The sequence below is a fragment of the Acomys minous genome (genome assembly GCF_964271855.1).
Source record: "Acomys minous genome assembly, chromosome: 13".
In the NCBI taxonomy this organism is placed as follows: Eukaryota; Metazoa; Chordata; class Mammalia; order Rodentia; family Muridae; genus Acomys; species Acomys minous.
Window position 1 is genome coordinate 14,595,222 of NC_140495.1, and position 18,367 is coordinate 14,613,588.

Below are 18,367 nucleotides of genomic sequence, written 5' to 3' on the forward strand. Positions count from 1 at the left end.
GCAGAGGCAGGCAGACCGCTGTGAGTTTGAGGCCAGCCTGGTCTACAAAGTGAGTCTAGGACAGTTAAGGCTACACAGAGAAACCCTGTCTCAAAAAAGGGAAAACAAAACAAAACACCCTACATATCCAGGGCCAACAGTGAAACCAAAGAAAAGCAGATGGTCTTCTCAATATTAATTTACTGACATTGTTACACTGTTAACATTTCTGTAGGGTGCTATATAAGTATAGTATACAAATTATATTTTGGGTGCTTTCAAACAGAACAATCCAATGACAACTCTTTATAATAATGCATACACTGTGAATACTTTTCTCTACAAATATACAACAAGAATGAACTGGAGAGATGGCAGTTAACAGAGGACCTGTGTTCAATTTCCAGCACCTTTGTCAGGTGACTTACAACCAACCTAACTCCAGTTCCAGGGGACCTACTGCCCTCTTCTGTTAATGTGGGCACCTGAAGTTGAGACAAGGTCCCACTATGTAGCCTCAGCTGGCTTCAAACTATGTAGAGAAAGCTGGAGACCCATCTATCTCTTGGTTCCATGCGTTGGGATTAAACACACACCACATCTGGGCCATAATTTAAAGAGGAAGAGAATAAGAGCAGTAGCAGCAACAATAGAAATTCAGTATTTCCAAGCCAATGCAAACTTGAAATCATCCATCACGCGACAATATCCCATATCAAGGTAGCTTCAACCTGACACATAAAGGGTGCTTTGGAAAACAAAAAAACATTATAAGCAAACTTTTCCCAGAGTTCATTTCATGCACATACACATTTGTCTTTTGAGACAAGACAAGGAGTTCTAGCTGACCTGGAACTCACTATGTAAAACAGTCTGGCCATGAGAACTCAGAGATCCGCCTGCCCCTGACTCCTAAATGCTGGGAGTGCTGGGATTAAAGGCCTGTGCCATCATGCCCAGCTTGCTATATAAAGGCTTTCTCTATCGTTAAGTTCAGATTTACCTGTCTTTCTCTGTTTTTAGTGGGGGTGGGAATCAAACCCAAAGCCCTGAACATACTAAGCAGGTACTCTACCACTGATACAGCCTTAGCTCCTAGGTGTATTTTAAAACAATATTGTGAGCCAGGTTTAGTGGTGCCCACCTTTGATCTCAGCACTCGGGAGGTAGAAACAGGAGGATCTCTGTAAATTCAAGGCCAGCCTCGTTTATTCATGGAGTTTCAGGGCAGCCAAGACTACATAGAGAGATGAAGCCTAAAGATACACAACAAAACCAAGCTGTGGTTGTGGTGCAAACCTTTAATCCCAGCACTCTGGAGGCAGAGGCAGTGGCAGTTGGATGTCTCTAAGTTCAAGGCCAGCCTGGGCTACAAAGAGAGTTATTCCAGGACAGGCCCCCCCCCCCCCAAACCAGAACAAATAACAAAAGATGTCACCTATATAACCACAATTATTTATGGAAAATGTGTTAACCTGGACAATATAGCGAGCCTGGCTCAAAAAACAAAAAAAATTCTTTTTTAATTAAGCTACCAAAAAAAGCATGTCAGAAATGATATGAGGGAGGTGTTTCTTGCCTCAATGCCACATATAATCTTGAAAATATTTCATGACACAGAGCATACTTTAGATGTAAAGAAGAAAAGAAAAAAGAAAAAGGTGAGTCAGGCAGAGCTACCCTACAGAGTGAGCCTAGGACGGCCCAGGTGACAAAAACAAAACAAAAAATAAATAAATAAACAACCAAAAATCAAACAACAAACAAACAAACAAACCACCACCACCACAACAACAAAAGGATAGCGCACACAATTTTACTTATTAGAAATACAAAACAGTTGAAAAAATTTCAGAGCACTAGCCGGGCATGGTAGTGCACGCCTGTTAATCACAGCACTCAGGAGGCAGATTGCTGTGAGTTCAAGGCCAGTCTGGTCTACAACATGAGTTGAGTCCAGGATAGCCAGGGAGAAACCCTGCCTCAAAAAAAACAAAACAAAACAAAACAAAACCAACAAAAGGTAACACACAATTTTACTTATTAGGGGGAAAAAAACGGAACACTGCCAGGTGTGGTATTAGACACCTAGAATCCCAGCACTCGGGAGGCAGAGGCAGGCAGATCTCTGTGAGTTCAAGACCAGCCTGGTATATGGTATACAAAGTGAGTTCAGGACAGCAAGGGCTACACAGAGAAACTCTGTCTCACAAAACCAAAAAGAAAACAAAATTCAAATCAGAACACTAACAATTAGCTGACAAATTTAAGTTTCCTTCTGTATGATGGCCTACTATATTTTCCACAAGTTGCATGAACAGAAAGATACTTAATAAGTCATCCTTTTTTGCAGTGGTTATACTGTAACAGTGAGACAAACAATTCTTTTTGTGAATAGTACGCTTGCTCTTAAAAATCTTCAACTGTTTCTCTGTGTTATCTTAGCTGTCCTGTACTCCATCAGGCTGGCCTCAAACTCACAATGATCCACTTGCCTCCCGAGTGCTGGGATGACAGGCATGCACAACCACGCTCAGATCTTAAATCTTCAACTCTTTAACAAAATCATCAAGCACCAAAAATTTACATAATAATGAAGGATTTTTTTTTCCAGCTAAGACAGTGAGAAAGAGGATTTATTGTACACGATTATTCTCCAAGATGCTGCTCAATGCCAGGCATGGTGGCGCATGCCTTTGATCGCAGCACTGGAGGCCGAGGCAGGTGGATCACTGTGCGTTCAAAGCCAGCCTGGTCTACAAAGTGCATCCAGGACAGCTAAGGCTACACAGAGAAACCTGTCTCAAAATAAATAAATAAAAAATAAAAAGAAGGAAAAAAAGAAAGAAAAAAGAAAACACAGTAGAGCCCACAGCAGGTAGAGTCTGTGCAGAAGCATTTGCTTATAAATACCTCAATCATGTACAGCTGCTCTGCAGGACCTTAAAGACAACCCAGGTCAGTTAACAGATCCAAAGCACTTTCTATATGCTAATTACCTGCCTCATTATTAACACAAAGCCTGACACAAGTTTAACACACAAGCTATTTTATTACTAGAACACAATGGTACTCGTGGAAAAAAATTTACTTAAAAAACATTTCCAAGAGTGCTTTCGCTAATTCATTTCTTTTTCCGTTGAGGTAGTAAGAGATGATTCCAAGTACTGACCTCCTTGAGTCATTCATTCATTTCTGCCTCCTTGGGTTTGTTTTTGTTTGTCTGACGAGTCAAGTACAGCAGTAAGAGAGGAGGAAGTGTCTAACAAGAAGTTCAATCTGTGACTGACTACAAACAATCAAGCTAACGCACCACCTTGTCTAACCACGTTGTTCTGAGGTTTGAATTTCTAAGAGAACACACACAGCCTGAATTGCCTCAGTCCTGCCTCTTGCTTGCCTCTCTCAAAGAACCTAAGAATGGTTAGCCACATCTTTAAAAGTTGCATTTTCTTTTTTCCTTTCTTCTTTTTCAAGACAGGGTCTCTCTGTGTAGCCGTGACTGTCCTGGACTCACTTTGTAGACCACACTGGCCTTAAAAGTTGCATTTTCAAGCCGAGCATGGTGGTGCACGCCTTTAATCCCAGCGCTCGGAAGGCAGAGGCAGGAGGATCTCTGTGAGTTGGAAGACAGCATGGTCTACAGGCCGAGTCTGGGACAGCCAAGGCTACATAGAGACCCTGTCTTGGGAAACAAAACAAAACAATCCTAATTTTAAGAAGTTAGTCACCTTTGTTCTAAGAAAGAAGAGGTGTTATTACCAAATAACAGAATGGAAAATCTGGCTCTATTCTCACAGATATTAACACACTACAAAGTTTATAAAAGAAACTATCGCTAGAGGCCACTCATCCTTTACTGAGAAGCCCCAGATTTAAAGGCATTTCATCGTGTTTTTTGTTTTTTTTGAGTTTTCAAGACAGGGTTTCTCTGTGTAACCTTGACTGTCCTGGTCTCACTTTGTAGACCTTGAACTCAGAGATCTGCCTGCCTCTGCCTCCCCCAAGTGTTGAGAATACAAGCATGTGCCACTGTGCCAGGACATTGTTCAATTTTCCCCCGAGACAAGGTCTCTCTGTATTAGCCCTGGCTGTCCTGGACTCACTTTGTAGACCAGGCGGTCCTGGAACTCACAGAGATCCACCTGCCTCTGCCTCCCGAGTGCTGGATTAAAGGTGTGCGCCCTCATTGTTCAATTTTTAAACACACACTTTCAACCAAGAATTTAAAATCCCTATTCTTATCCAATACTGACAGGCTATAAGTTGGTACAACGACCTACTGACTAGTGAAGCTGAAAACAGCCCTTCCAAAAACCAAGCAACCCTACCTAACCTCCAGTGTGTATGACACCCAAATATGTGCAAATGTTCGTAGTAGCACTTCTATAAACCAGAAGCAATTTAGATGTTTACCAACATAAGTTATGTAGTATCAATAAAACAATACAATACAGAAATGGTTATCAACTACCACAGCTGCACACATAAAAACAATGACAAAAGCAAAGCATAATAATAAAGTAAGCTCAGGAGGCAGAGGCAGGTGGGTCTCAGAGTTCTAGGCCAGCCAAGTCTACATGGTAAGTTCCAGAACAGCAAGATATACGTAGTGCGATCCTGTCTTCAAGACAATAACCATAATGCGAGATCCCATGTTATGCACATGAAGTTCAAAACAAAAGCTGTGCTTAGAAATACAAGGGTTAAAAAGGAAAGAAAGACAGACAGACAGAAACACAAAGGTAGCTAGCTACGGAGCTGAAGAGACGGTTCAGAAGCAGTTAAGCGCGTTGGCTGCTCTTTCCAGAGGCCCTAGGTTTGATTCCTGGCCCTGGAATAGCAGCTCACAACTGGCTCTAATTCCAGCCCCAGAGGACTCAACACCTTGCCCTCTTCTGGTTGAGGACACTGCATGCACTTGGTGCAAAGACATATATGCCGATAAAACACTCACACATCCAAGAGAGAGAGAAGAGAGAAGATTGAGAGAGATTGAGATTATTATTCAAATCTAAATAATTGAGTTGTCTCCAAGAACTAACGTGCCAGGAAGAGGGATGGGTTGAGGGACAATGGCATTCTACTTCTTAGAGGTAGTTACACTAACCCGAGCTGTAAACTGCATAAACATTTAGAGGTAGTTACACCAACCTGAGCTGTAAATAGTGCATAAACACTTCACAGCCTTGAGGCAGGGTGTTTAGTGCGCTGGTCTAGCATGCACAAAGCCCAGGGGTGATCTCCAACCCACAGAGAATGGGCTTGGTGCAGACAGCACACATATAACCCCAGCACATGGGAGGTACAGGCAAGAGGATCACAAGTTTCGAGATCATGCTCCACTGCAACAGGCCAGCCCAGAACGCCTAAAACCTGTCTCAAGGAGAAAACCAGCTTTCTGACACATTCCCTCAACCTACAGCTGTGCCTTAGCCTGAAGTGAGTCAAAGAACAATTTCTTTTCCAATTTGAAGAAAACAAAATTGTACACGTTTTTTCATGCTACCAAGTCAGTTTAATAAAACAAATCACAACAACCCAGAGCCAGAGTAGTTTAGTGGTAAAGTGCATGCAGAGCATATGCAAGACTCTATGTTCAATGCCCTCACCAAACAGAAACAACCCAACAACACAAACCCCACCAAGAACAGAAATCACAATAAAATACTCTAGGCAAACTAGTGAAGCTCAGGGAGGGCTTGAACTAATGCAGTGCGGCAAGGTAAGGTCCATGTAACACCTCATTCTGAGGCCAATGTTCACAGCACTGCCATTCAAAAAGCACACAGGTAAGAGGCCTGGTACACTGAGTACAAACCGCTACTCATTAAAAGCACGCAAGCTTGCAGGAAGACAGCCTTGATTTTGAAGCTGCTATAAAAAGACAACCACACCCAGAGTCCCTAACTGGGTTTTGATTTGTGTTGTTTTGTTTTCCCAAATAACTCAAATTCACAACAAAATTCAACCATTCTTTGAGCTTCTTCTTGATATGGAACTGTGCTAGGTCTTTAAGAAGTATATAAAAGCTTAACTCAAGAGAACTAAAACCTACCTACCAGGTAAATACCAGTTAATGGAAACACTAGTTCTTTTTTTGTTTTGTTTTGTTTTGTTTGTTTGTTTTGTTGTTGTTTTGGGGGTTGGGTTTTTGTTTGCTTGGTTTTTGGAGACAAGGTTTTTCTGTGTAGCCTTGGCTGTCCTGGACTCACTCTGTAGACCAGGCTGGCCTCGAACTCACAGAGATCTGCCTGCCTCTGCCTCCCAAGTGCTGGGATTAAAGGCATGTGCCACCACGCCCGGCTGTTTGCTTGTTTTAAAAGAAGGTAACTGTTTGCTTGGTTGGTTGGTTTTTTTTTTTGGTTTCTGGAGACAGGGTTTCTCTGTGTAGCCTTGCCTGTCCTGGACTCACTTTGCAGACCAGGCTGGCCTCGAACTCACAGTGATCCGCCTGCCTCTGCCTCCTGAGTGCTGGGATTACAGGCATGCGCCACCACGCCCGGCTTGTTTGCTTGTTTTAAAAGAAGGTAATGCAGAACAAGCAAGCTTAAAAGGTGTAAGTTGATAAACACCCTCCATAGACCTGACCTGACATTTCTGTTTTGGCTTTTTAAAAGCCATTTCAGTTCTCAGTTGATGCTTTGCAATTTTAATCCTGCACAGTCCACTGACTTACAAACACACTTTTCCTCACTTGCAGTTTTTCTAGTAGCTAGAGGTTTCTGGCAGACACCAAGAATGAATGACAGAATTTGTAAAGTTTCAGTATTACCAAGGGGGTAGGGGGTAACGGACTGCACACATACGTCCAGCATATGAATGATTTTAACTCACCAGTCACCATGTTGCATGTATGTCTGCTGCTTGTCCTGAGTTCTTAAGACTTCTAACATTCTGAAGAAGATAGAACAAAGAAGTTCCTTCCATCCTCAGCCTCTTTTTAAGTTTTAACTTTGTTCTTAAAAAAATACAGTATATTAAAAGAATCATTACTATCAAATTTGTTTGCAACTAATACTCCTTTTAGCTTGTTTTTTTTTAACCTTAATGTAATAGAACTATAAAATAAACTAGCAGATGTTTTGTCTTAGAAAAAAGAGCTGCATATTTCTGCATCACAAACCTAAAATTTTCTTGACACCAGATCACAGCACTGGGACAAAATTTAAAAAATAAATAAATAAAAAAGCTGAGGACTTAAGTCACTTGGTTTTTATAGTAACACGAGCAGATTTTAGGAATTTCTGCTGGGTACTTTAGAAATCACAAAGAAAAAAGGCACAGCATTGATCAAGTTTATCAAAGTTAAGAATCAACCCTTATTAAGAACAGAAAAGCAAGCCCCTCCCACTCACGTGGGGAGGGGGAAACGGCAGCATTTAAGGTTTTAAAGCGTAATTTTAAAGCTGGGAGAGTTTACCACACACATAAGAGGATCTCTTTCCGGAGCGCACAGAGGTGACGTGTATCAACTGCGCTTATGGAAGAATTGATTTCTAATGGAAGAAAAGCCAGGGCCTTGTAATGATAACCACCTCTCCTCCGCACAAAGCACCAATACAAGGTGAGGAAACCCAAGGGGGGCCCAAATGCCCTCTCTGGCCAATTCCTATTCGGTTTCCGAAGCGGGGTAGCACCCTCCCCAAGCACCCACCCAGCACACGGGCCTGGCTTAAATATCAGCATTCTTCAGCTAGTCGTGCGAGCGATCTTGTCCGCCTCCCAGAGGAGCGGAGCCGCAAGCCAGACAGCAAAGCCGCTAGGTTTCTCCGCAGACCTAGGCCACCGCTGCCCCGGACGTCACCAGGGCAGGAGGGGCCCAACCCTCAACCTTCCCCACGCAGCAGGTCGCTCGTCCGCCAGGCCGCCGGGCCCTCCGCGCAGAAGGGGCGTCCTGCGCGCACTCGGGACAGCGCGACCAACCAACAGCAGGGCGCGCGCCGCAAAACTGGGGGGTCGCGGGGAAGGCGCGCGCGCGCCCCCGGAAGCCGCTCTAGCCCACGGGCCACAGCTGAGAGCCAACGGGAACGCGCACGTCGGGCGGCTACGCGCAACGAGAGGACCGCACAGCGCGCGCGTTACCGCGCGCAAAAAAAAAATAAAATAAAAAAACGAGCTCGTGCGCGCGCCCGCCGCTGCGCGCGCTCGTGCACCGCGCCCACCCGAGTCCCGGGCTCGCCCCCTCCCCCACCCGCGGGGCGGAGGCACGCGAGCCGAGGGACGTTCTCCGTTCCGAAGCCGCCCCGAGGTCGCCTGGGCCCAGCGGCAGCGGCCCGCCCGCCCCCGCCCGCCGTTGTGTGGGGTGGGCCTGCTCTGCCCCAGTCCCACAGCCTTGCTGCATTCCGGGCCCCCACCAGAGCCCTCACCCGGCGACGTCACCGCCGCCGCTGCCTCCGCTCGACCCGCCGGCCCCGCTTCACCGCCCGGGGCCCCGGTTATGCCGTCTCTGCTCCAAGACCGACAGGATTTTCTCCTCACAGCTCCCTGGGCGCCATCTTACATTCAACCCTCACAGCCAATGGGAGCTGAATGCCCCTCTCGCGAGAATCGAAGCGTCGGATCCCGCGAGAGCTGCCGGTCAGACTTAAAGGGAACGCTTCGGCCTGAAAGGGAGGCTTGCGGGACTGAGAGCGGATCTCTGGTTATGGGAAGGAGCGCCACGCCCATGGACGCCCCTCCGTAGTGGGCGGAGCTTAGGCCTGGGCTTTTATGTCCCGGGGGTATTTTGACCCTTCCTGGGGTCTGGAGTGTGCTTGAACCCCCTTATGGCTAGCGCCTCCTCTAGTTGAACAGCTCCACGCGAGGCGGGGCCCGGCCTAGCTCGGCCTTGTGGTTAAGGTGGCGCCCCCCCAATAACCCCTAAGCTGAGCCCAACTTTAACAGTTGTACCGCACCTGGGAAAAGCTCGGGGTACTGACACACCGGAGGAAACAACTTCTGGGCAGCGCACCAAGAGCTCCCATCTGAGCTGAGCTTGCCTCAGTAAGGTCCACCTTAAAGAGGGCCTTGGGTAGCCTAGTGTTTGTATACAGGGAAAATGTGGAAGGCTTTAAAGCTGCAGGCACTCGCCTACAGGCTCACCATCAGCGCACACCAACCCAGAGAGCCTGCAGCCTGTGATGGATTCCTTCTGCCTTTTGCGTTTGTTTGTTCGTGTCCTGGCAAACTCTCCAGTCTTCAGACTCCTCAAAAGGCAGCTTCAGAGATGAGGTCCAGCCTGAGGGCCGGCATGGTCAGGACCCTCATCCCAGCACTCAACAGGCATCCAGGGAGCTTGAACGGCCACGGCAGCGTTTATGCTCTATCTCACTATGCGTAAGCAGAGACAGGTTTGCTGAATGACCACACGGGAGCATTTTCTCTCTTGCTCTGCCTGGCCACAAAGACATAAAAGGAGATCCCTCCCGAGGGCACATAACTGCAGCAGCATCGCTGGGGCCCTCAGGTTTATACTGAGTGCAGATTTAACTGCAGCCATGCACCCATCTTGGAGAACCAAGAAGTGTGGTGATGGTTTTGTCACTGCCTCTCTGAACTGGGAAAGCCCACTCGTCAGGCGACATGTATGAGCCACCTGACAGCATGTCTAAGGTCCTCAGACACAAGAAATAGGAGAAACACACACACACAGCTCCAGGACGACTTAGTTGCTCTTTATTGAAAGCATGAGGTAGGGCTGTGCTTTCAGTTCACACCTTTCCTGGGTCTTCTTTCAATGTGACAGTTCGGTTGAAAATAAGCTGAAAGGCAAGGGGAAAAAAATCACCAACAGACTGGACCCAGGTCCCTTACTTCCCCTAATCACCAAGGAGGCCATCCTGGTTCGCCATAGCTCTGCAGTCCTGGATAAGAGAGATGGCTGCGCTGGGCCCCAGTTGAACGAGGAGTATAACAAACACCAAGCATGCCTGCTACTTTGAAGAGTTCAACGGTCAGGGCCCTATAAAATGTTGTTCTTGGACTTAACCTCTGAGCCAGTTTCCTCAATAGTAATACATGAATGCCCCTCCCCACCTTAATTGGTGAAAGCTAAGGCACTGTAGGGGGGGTGTTTATCCCAGACAACAGCTGTCACCAGCTGTCACCAGCTGCCACCATCAGTACTGCAGAAAGGTGTAGGTGGGTCAAGTTAAGCACCTGTCCTTGTTGGCTATCTGGATCCACAGAGAAGTACCCAAGCCGCTCAAACTGAAACTTGTCAAAGGGCTTTGCCGAAGCCACAGAGCAGTCCACTAATGCGCCTTCCACCACTCGTAGGGATGCCTGCGAACAGAGAATCTGAGTCGCTATTGGCTTCAGAGGCTGACCACCCTCACCTCACACCCCAGGAACCTACCGGGTTCAGGTCACTTAGAAATCCACCAGGCACTTCAACAGGGTCTTCGGGGTTCTTGTGCTGGAATCTACAGCCAGAGAGAAGTCAGGGCCCCAGCTGGAGAGCCACAGCATGCAAGGCCCACCTGTGACTGCCCCAGTTCCAGATATGCTCACTCACAGTCGCTCATAGAGGCGAATCTCACACACCAGAGGCTGTGACACCCAGTGAATAAAGGCCTTGGGCTTCTCTCCAGCATCAGCTCTTCGACAGGTCACCTCCAAGCATTCCACAGAGCCACTAGAGCCCTAGAGGTGAGGAAGGTGCAATCAGACCAGGGGCCCAGCACTAAGCTGCTGATGACACACAAACCTTGGCCCTCACAGGCAAAAAGATTGTGGCTGTCAGCCAGCGGTGGTGGTGCATGCTTTTAATCCAAGCACTTGAGAGGCAGAGGCAGGAGGATGTCTGTGAGTTCAAGGCCAGCCTGGTTTACAGAGAGAGTTGCAGGACAGCTTGAGCTGTTACACAGAGAAACCCTGTCTCAGAGGAGAAAAAAAAAACCAAACCCAAAATACAAAAAAACAAAGATTGTGGCTGTTTCTTACCTTGACAACACGCTGCAGCTCGATGACATAACCGGTATGTCTCAGGCCCACAGGCTGGCCCCTAGCTAGGCGCTTATAGCCTGCTTCTGACTCCTAGAGAGAAGAAACAAGGAAGATACAGAAGCTGCAAACACCATACAAGAACAAGACCTCCCAACCCCATGCGTGTCAGGGATTGGTTAATGGTAAGGCAGGAAGAAGATGGACATTAAAAGCCCCCCAGCTGGGTGGTGGTGACGCACACCTTTAATCCCAGCACTGGGGAGGCAGAGGCAGGTGAATCACTGTGAGTTCGAGGCCAGCCTGGTCTACAAAGCGAGTCCAGGACAACCAAGGTTACAAAGAGAAACCCCTGTCTCAAAGAAAAAAACAAACAAACAAAAATAAATAAATAAAGCCGGGCGTGGTAGTGCACGCCTTTAATCCCAGCACTTGGGAGGCAGAGGCAGGTGGATCGCTGTGAGTTCGAGGCCAGCCTGGTCTACAAAGTGAGTCCAGGATGGCCAAGGCTACACAGAGAAACCCTGTCTTGAAAAAACCAAAAAATAAAATAAAATAAAATTAAATTAAAAGACCCCCAAAACAAGCATAGCAGTAAACCCCTCTTTACCTCCTTAAAGTCAGTTCTCTCAATGAAGACAGTGGAAGCAAAAGGAACCTGGTGGAAGCCCTTGGTCTCATCAGCTGGGAAGTTTGGCACTTGGATGTCCAAGGGCTGTAGCAGGAGATAGGTATGAATCATGCCTGATACTAGGCATTTACACATAGGCGCATGCGTGTGCACACACACACACACACACACACACACACACACACACACACACAGAGGTAGGCCCACCTTGGGTGCAGGAAAGTTAGTGATGACAACTTGTAGTGGCTCTAGCACAGCCATGGCACGTGGGGCTGTGTCGTTCAGCACATCACGCACGCAGGCTTCCAGAAGATGAGGTTCCATTGTGGTCTGTGCCACTGTCACCCCCACCTGTCAGGAAAACTCATCAGTCATAGCCATAACCACAAATTGCCTCAGTTTCTACCCACTCAGCTGCTGGATTGTACCCGAGCACAGAAGTTGTTGATGGCCTCGGGTGGAAAGCCCCGGCGTCGTAGGGCAGTGAGAGTGAAGAGCCGTGGATCGTCCCAGTCCCTGTGGGTAAGGGGGTAGTCAGAAAACCTTAAACAGCACATGCGCACTGGTGCTACAACCTCCAGTGAATGCAGTGGCCACACCTACCGAACAGCACCAGCTGCTACAAGCTGGAGAATCTTCCGCTTTGAGACGACAGCATAGTGCAAATTGAGGCGGCCATATTCCCATTGAACTGGGCAGTAGACATCCAGAGCATTACACAGCCAAAAGTAGGAAGACCGTCTAGAATGGAAGAGTAGGGTTAGAACCGGCCGCCTTCGGGGCCAGTTAAGAGACCACAGAAAAAGCACTAGAGGAGGCCAGTGAGAGAGCAGCGGGAAAACACGATGTCAAGCCTGGAGAACCAAGCTGGATCCCTGGAACCTACATGGTGGAAGGAGAGAGCTGACTTGCACAAGTCGTACACAAGTCAACGCACATGCTGCGGTACCCACCCGCCCGCCCATAGCATATACACACTCTGACCAAGTGAGGAAGCGCCTAGCCCGGGCCACCCCATAACCTCAGCCTCCTCACCGAGCCTGGAATTCCTTGGTGCACAGTGAGTGGGTGATGTGCTCGATGGAGTCGCAAAGACAGTGTGTGTAGTCGTAGGTAGGGTAGATGCACCTGTGGAACACAGGCAGTGAACCCCACAACCAGTCCCTCTGCCCTACGCCACAGCCTGCTGTCTTGCCGCCCCTCCACGCCAATAGGTACCATTTGTCCCCTGTGCGGTGGTGTGGGGTATACTTGACTCGATAGGCCACAGGGTCCATCTTGCCATCTTCCATCACCAACTTCATTCGAAGTGTGGCCTCCCCCTCGGAAAACTTGCCCTTGCGCATTGCCTGAGGAGAACGGGAGCTCAGGCTACATCTAACCGCAGGTACAGCTCATCCTTACCACACGGGCCTGCCCAAGCCAAGCTGCGCTTCAGGAACACCACCTCAAAGAGCAACAGCGATTCCTCTCTAGGCCGGTCCCTCCATGGTGAAGGTACAGGGTTGTGGCCTTTGAGCTCTTCCACTCTCTGATGACACACATAGGCTTGACCCCTGTGGAGAAGGGATGTGAATGTGCAGGTGGCCCATGACTTGGCCAGCTGACTTGGATCACCATTTTGGGCCCAGCCTCACCTCTGGATGAGTTCCACGGCCCAGGCATACAGCTGGTCAAAATAGTCAGAGGCATATGTCACTTTGTAAGGTGTGTAACCTGGGGCAGTGGAGACACAGTATGAACAGCCAGCAAGATTCACTACTAACTGGGGAAAGCCATGGCCCACAGAGAGTTCCACTCGCCACCAGCCCTACCCAGGCCTCACCCATTCCATACCCAGCCAGATCACCATGTCGTAAATTGCAGTGAAGAATTCTGCTTCTTCCTTTTCAGGGTTGGTGTCATCAAAGCGCAGAAAACAGATACCGTTGTTGGCCTAAAAGAGTGGGAGCATCTGTGGGCTGCGAGTCCCCATCAGCCCTGACAGTCCACATCATCACGCTCAGACATTCCCAGAGCTCGCACTTATCAAAACTAGTGAGACACTTCAGCAGATAAAAGAAGTTGCCAAACAAGCGTAACGGCCTGAGTTTGAGCCTCAAAAATCTCTAATGCAAAGAACCGACTTCAGAACTTTTTCTTTGACAACCACATATGTGCAATAGCAACACACACACATACTTTTTTCTTTTAGATTTGAGTGTTTTGCCTGCATGCTTGTGCTCCCATCTTGTGTGCCTTGTGCCCACAGGTCAGAAGACAGTATCAGACAGTATCCCCTGGAACTGGAGTTACAGGCAGTTCTACGCCACCACGCTGGTGCTGGGAACTGAACAAGGCCCTCTGCAAGAGCAACAATTGCTCTTAATCACTGAACCATCTCTCCAGCCACATTTTTTAATTTTTAAATTAATGTCTTCTTTTGGTGGCCAGTGCATAAAAACTGAAAGATAAAAGGAATTCAGCCAGGCTGGTGACACATGCCTTTGGTCCCAGCACTCAGGAGGCAGAGGCAGAGGCAGGTGGATCTCTCTGAGTTTGAAGCCAGGATGGTCTACAAAGTGAATCCAGGACAGCCAAGGCTACACAGAGAGACCCTGTCTCAAAAAAAGAAAAGGAAAGAAAGAAAGAAAGAAAGAAAGAAAGAAAGAAAGAAAGAAAATGAATTCAAGCCAGGTGTGATGGCGCACACCTTTAATCCCAGCACTCAGGAGGCAGAGGCAGTTGAATCTCTATGAGTTCAAGGCCAGCCTGGTCTTTTTTCTCCCAGTGAGTCCAGTATTTCCTGAGGATGCCTGTTATGTGTGGTTTCCCTCTATGGCATCTGTTATCAGCTACCAAAGACAAGACAGAAATACACCTTTCTGGCAGAGGCAGGCGGATTGCTGTGAGTATGAGGCCAGCCTGGTCTCCACAGCGAGTCCAGGACAGCCAAGAGAAACCCTGTATGGAAAAACAAAAAACAAAAAACAAAAAAACAAAACAAAAAAAAAAGAGTAGCCAGTGATCGTAATTACTTGCCAGAGACCTAGACACACGCTTACCTTGGCATAACCAAAGTTGAAATTGATGGCTTTGGCATGTCCAATATGCAGGATTCCATTGGGCTCTGGGGGGAACCGGGTACGGACCTGAGTAAAGGGATGGGAAAGGAGAAAAGAGAGGAGAGCTCAGAGCATCCTACACATCAGAGACCCTTCCCAGGGAGGCCGTGGTTAGGGTGAGATGAGGCAGGCTGGGGGCAGCTTAGGCACTCAAGCAAGCACCCACCTAGCCACAGCCCTACACACCTGTCCCCCAGTGATCTCCAGGTGCTGCTTCAGCAGATCCATAGTATGTGGCGTGGTCACATAGCCTGGAGTCTTGTAGTTCTCACCTGCCGGGATCAGAACCAGGCCAATGACCAGGCTGTCAGCCAGGGATCCTGACTCTATAGGCCTGGTGGTAATGCTAATCACCAGCACACTACAGGGCTGTTGGGTTTTAGTTTTTGGATTTTTGAAAACATGGTTTCTCTGTGTAAGAGTCCTGGCTGCCCTGGACTCTCTTTGTAGACCAGGCTGGCCTTGAACTCACAGTGATCCGCCTGCCTCGGCCTCCTGAGTGCTGGGATTAAAGGTGTGTGCCAGCACACTGGGCTCTCGCTCTAGAATTTTAAGGTACCCACCCCCTTACCTGGTTTATGAAACTTTAGGGCCTCCCCCCGGAGCTGTTCCATTAGAGACAGGGTCTGGCCAGCAGCCTCACCTGCAAGAAAACCAAGAACCTTGCCTTCTGATTTTTGGATTTTGTTGTTTGCTTTTTTTAATTTTTCAAGACAGGGTTTCTCTGCATAGCACTGGCTGTCCTGGAATTTACTCTGTAGACGAGGCTGGCTTTGAATCCAGAGATCCACCTGCATCTGCCTTCCAAGTGTGGGAAAAATACCCACGGCTACTCTCAATATCCTAACACCAGATCTGAGCTGGCCCCTCATCTCCACTTTCCAAAGACAAGAGTTATAAAGCCAAACTTCTCAGTCCCTAATGCCAGTCTCTACGCAAACTGAATAAAGGAAACCCCAGGAATCCCTGCCTCGAGAATATAGAGGCGCGGCTAGGTAGAATGAGGGCCTGAGAAGACTGGGCTGTAAGGCCCTTCCAGAAGAACAGCCAGAAGCCAGGAGCTGACTACAACAGGCGCCTCGGGCGTCTCACCGTTTTCTATCACATCCTTTGCTGTCTTCCGGTCTGTTTCTTCCGGCCGAGCCTTTGCCACCTAAGACAAGCATAGAAACTGCATCACTCTCTCAGAGCAAGAGCTGCTGATGCAAGGGGTCCAGACACCCCCTTCTCCAGCTGAAAGTCTCTGTCTACCAATACGTCACCCCCCAGGGACCCTGGGCACTGGCGAGCCTCACCTTGGGCTTCTTCTCCAGATCAGCTTCCATCTTGGGCCCCAGAAGGTGCAGGACCTGAGCAGATACCGGAGTCAAACTTAGACAGGTGTCCTCTTTCAAGAATCTCCTGGTGGAGTCCCCTTTCTGCCACCACTACCGGAAGAGCCTATCTGGCCAATCCCACCTTATCCCCTCACAGGCTTTGTTGCTGCTGCTGCTGCTGCTGCTGCTATTTGAGATGGGATCTCACTATTTAGCCCTGGCTGGCCCGGAACTCACTATGTAGACCAGGCTGGAACTCCTAGAAATCCACTTGCCTCTGGCCAGCCAGCTTCCACACCTGTTTCTACTGGCCTCAAAAACTTTTTCCTTTCTGAGGGCTTCCCCTGGCTCGGGGAAACAAATGCTACCGTTGACAGACAAATAACGTGGGCCCGGAACCAAGATTAACAGTCCACCTCGGGCATCCCTCGCCGTCCTCTTGTGATTCTTTACCAGCGCTTCAAGACTGAAGGCCACATCACCCATTTGTGCCAAGAGGAAACTGAGCTTCACAGTAAAGTGACTCATGCTAACTCAGAGGCCCAAGTCAGCTGTTACCCCCTCCACACTGGGCTGCGCTCTCTCTGTCAGACAAGGCCAGGGTCTCCCTCCCCTTTAATCCCCTCAGCGGATTCTAACCTCACCTTAGCGAGGCACCCACCTGCATATCCACTTCATGCTTGATCATTTTGCCATCTGCCCATTTGAGTGCCGCCCGAGCCTCTCCTAAGAGCATGGGCACAAGAAGCTGCAAGGAGGCAAAGGAGGGGGGGGGGGGAGTACTTCTTCCCCCTCCTCAAGGAAGTCCAAGCTGACACAGGAACCAAGTGTTCCTTCCTTGCTCCCGCACCCACCTCCCTTTCATATAAGCCCAAAATAGAAGGAACAAGCAAAACAGTGACCCTACAAGGAACTCACCCATCAGCAGCCCCATGTTAAAACGGTACCGTTCCACCAAGAGCTGGGCACGATGCCTATTGATGGTGGCCTCCACCTGCAGAAAGCCAGACCCTACGGCTCAGGAAGGCCTCTTCGGAAACATTCTAGTGACCGGCACTCTCGCAGTAGGTCTACTTAGAAAAGCTACAGCACTCAGCTTGCAGGGCCAGAACTAGGAGCTATCTGATGGGGGAAAGGAGGGGAGGGGTGAGGAGGGGAGGGGTGGGGGGCGGTGGGACTCACAGCTTCCTCAATCTGTTCCGGTGACACCACCACCCCCACACCACACTCCTGCTCGAAGTCCTTGGCATCAATGGGATCCAGGGGATGACTCCGCACATAGTCAAGAGCAGCTGAAAATGATGAGGCAATGAACAGGGCACGTCAGCTCCAAGACGTGGATCTTAGTGTGGCCTTAAATGCCATGAAACCTCAACCATGTTGGTTACTTTAGATGCCTAAGGGGTTAGGCCCTGGCATCACCGGGAAGAAGCCCTGAGGCCACGGGACAGAGAAGCACGTGTTCCGAAGCAAGCCTCCCGTTGGCTAATTCTCCTATACCCACACCAGAGAGGTCTCTCCCCAAGCCATGCCTCAGTGCCTGTTCAGAGTCTGATATCCAGAAAGCAACTGGGGAACTTGACAGAAAAAAACAAACAGGAGCCTCGGCTGAAGGGAGGGGTTGAAGGTGGAACTGGGAGTGGTCTCACCGCTCAGCTGGAGCTCTGTGTGGATCTTCTTACTGGCTATGTAGTTCACAAGGAAAGAGAGACGCCGGGTATCCCTGAGTCGGGAGGCCAAGCCATACAGCAGGGTCCCGGTAGCCTTGTCGATGGCAGAACCCAAAGTCTGCTGCGCCTGGAGTCAGAGGGGTCGAGGAAAAAGCCCAGTGAGGTAGGATGAATCACTTCACCGTGAAGCTCAGTTTCCTCTTGCCACAAGGCAAGAGCGGGACAGCAGGGGCTAAATCAAGCCCCACGTTGCTTTGGAGCATAGGAGGCAGCTGAGGCCTCGGGGAGAGAGACTCGCACCTGGGTCGCCGCCTCCCGCAGCTGAGTGCTCAGAGCCGCGTTCTTGAGCGTCTCCCTCGCCTTGCTTTCGCTCAGGCCGAGGCCAGTGAACAGCGCCAGCGAATCCGGAGTCGCCATAGCAGGAACACCGGAAACTAAAAGAAACTTTGAGCAGCAGCTGCACGGCGACCTTCGCTCATTGACCAATAAGAGGACGAATCCCGGGAGAGAACCAATGGTGGCACGCCTCAGTGAGAGGGGGCGGGGCCCGCCGTCAGGTCAACGCCATTTAGGAGCCAGAGAGCGCCCCGACCGGCTTTTCCGGGTAGTGGTTTCCGCCTCCCTGGCTCCAGGCAGCTGGCAGGGTGGAGTCCACGCGAGTTTAGAAATTTTTCCTCGGGTGCGGAGAGTGAAAGTGTTTAGTAACAAAGCTGTAAGGAGACTCAGGCGTGGCCTCTTGTC

General features: G+C 49.1%; 2 protein-coding genes across 8 annotated transcripts in view; both read right to left on the reverse strand.

Annotated features, from left to right (window-relative positions):
* Nucleotides 1–9,481, reverse strand: part of QRICH1 (glutamine rich 1) — a 44,517-nt gene extending 35,036 nt beyond the window's left edge. Inside the window, exons 1-2 of one of the 6 annotated variants that reach the window (XM_084752649.1) lie at nucleotides 8,349–9,481; nucleotides 6,817–6,876 (exon numbers count right to left, since the gene is read on the reverse strand). The gene's annotated coding sequence lies outside the window, so the exon portion shown is untranslated. Of the gene's footprint in view, nucleotides 1–6,816; nucleotides 6,941–7,636; nucleotides 8,015–8,348 lie in introns of those variants that run through there. The other 5 variants (XM_084752651.1, XM_084752650.1, XM_084752652.1 and 2 more) reach the window with 5 other exon arrangements.
* A 133-nt stretch (nucleotides 9,482–9,614) lies between these two features.
* Nucleotides 9,615–18,085, reverse strand: QARS1 (glutaminyl-tRNA synthetase 1). 2 transcript variants are annotated; one of them, XM_084752675.1, is made up of 24 exons: nucleotides 17,927–18,085; nucleotides 17,606–17,753; nucleotides 17,139–17,248; nucleotides 16,875–16,950; nucleotides 16,618–16,682; nucleotides 15,936–15,989; nucleotides 15,733–15,793; nucleotides 15,212–15,283; nucleotides 14,827–14,912; nucleotides 14,581–14,667; nucleotides 13,373–13,472; nucleotides 13,174–13,252; nucleotides 12,984–13,092; nucleotides 12,755–12,885; nucleotides 12,572–12,664; nucleotides 12,140–12,277; nucleotides 11,965–12,052; nucleotides 11,744–11,887; nucleotides 11,516–11,620; nucleotides 10,906–10,998; nucleotides 10,478–10,605; nucleotides 10,319–10,385; nucleotides 10,120–10,245; nucleotides 9,615–9,722 (listed from the first exon to the last, which is right to left on the reverse strand). In XM_084752675.1, exons 1-24 carry the CDS (start codon nucleotides 18,041–18,043, stop codon nucleotides 9,672–9,674), a joined length of 2,328 nt encoding a protein of 775 aa, XP_084608801.1. In that variant the 5' UTR covers nucleotides 18,044–18,085; the 3' UTR covers nucleotides 9,615–9,671. The 2 variants fall into 2 exon arrangements, with proteins under 2 accessions (XP_084608801.1, XP_084608800.1); XM_084752674.1 differs by lacking the exons at nucleotides 17,139–17,248; nucleotides 17,606–17,753; nucleotides 17,927–18,085 and having other exon boundaries at nucleotides 16,618–16,704.
* Between the last annotated feature and the right edge of the window lie 282 nt (nucleotides 18,086–18,367).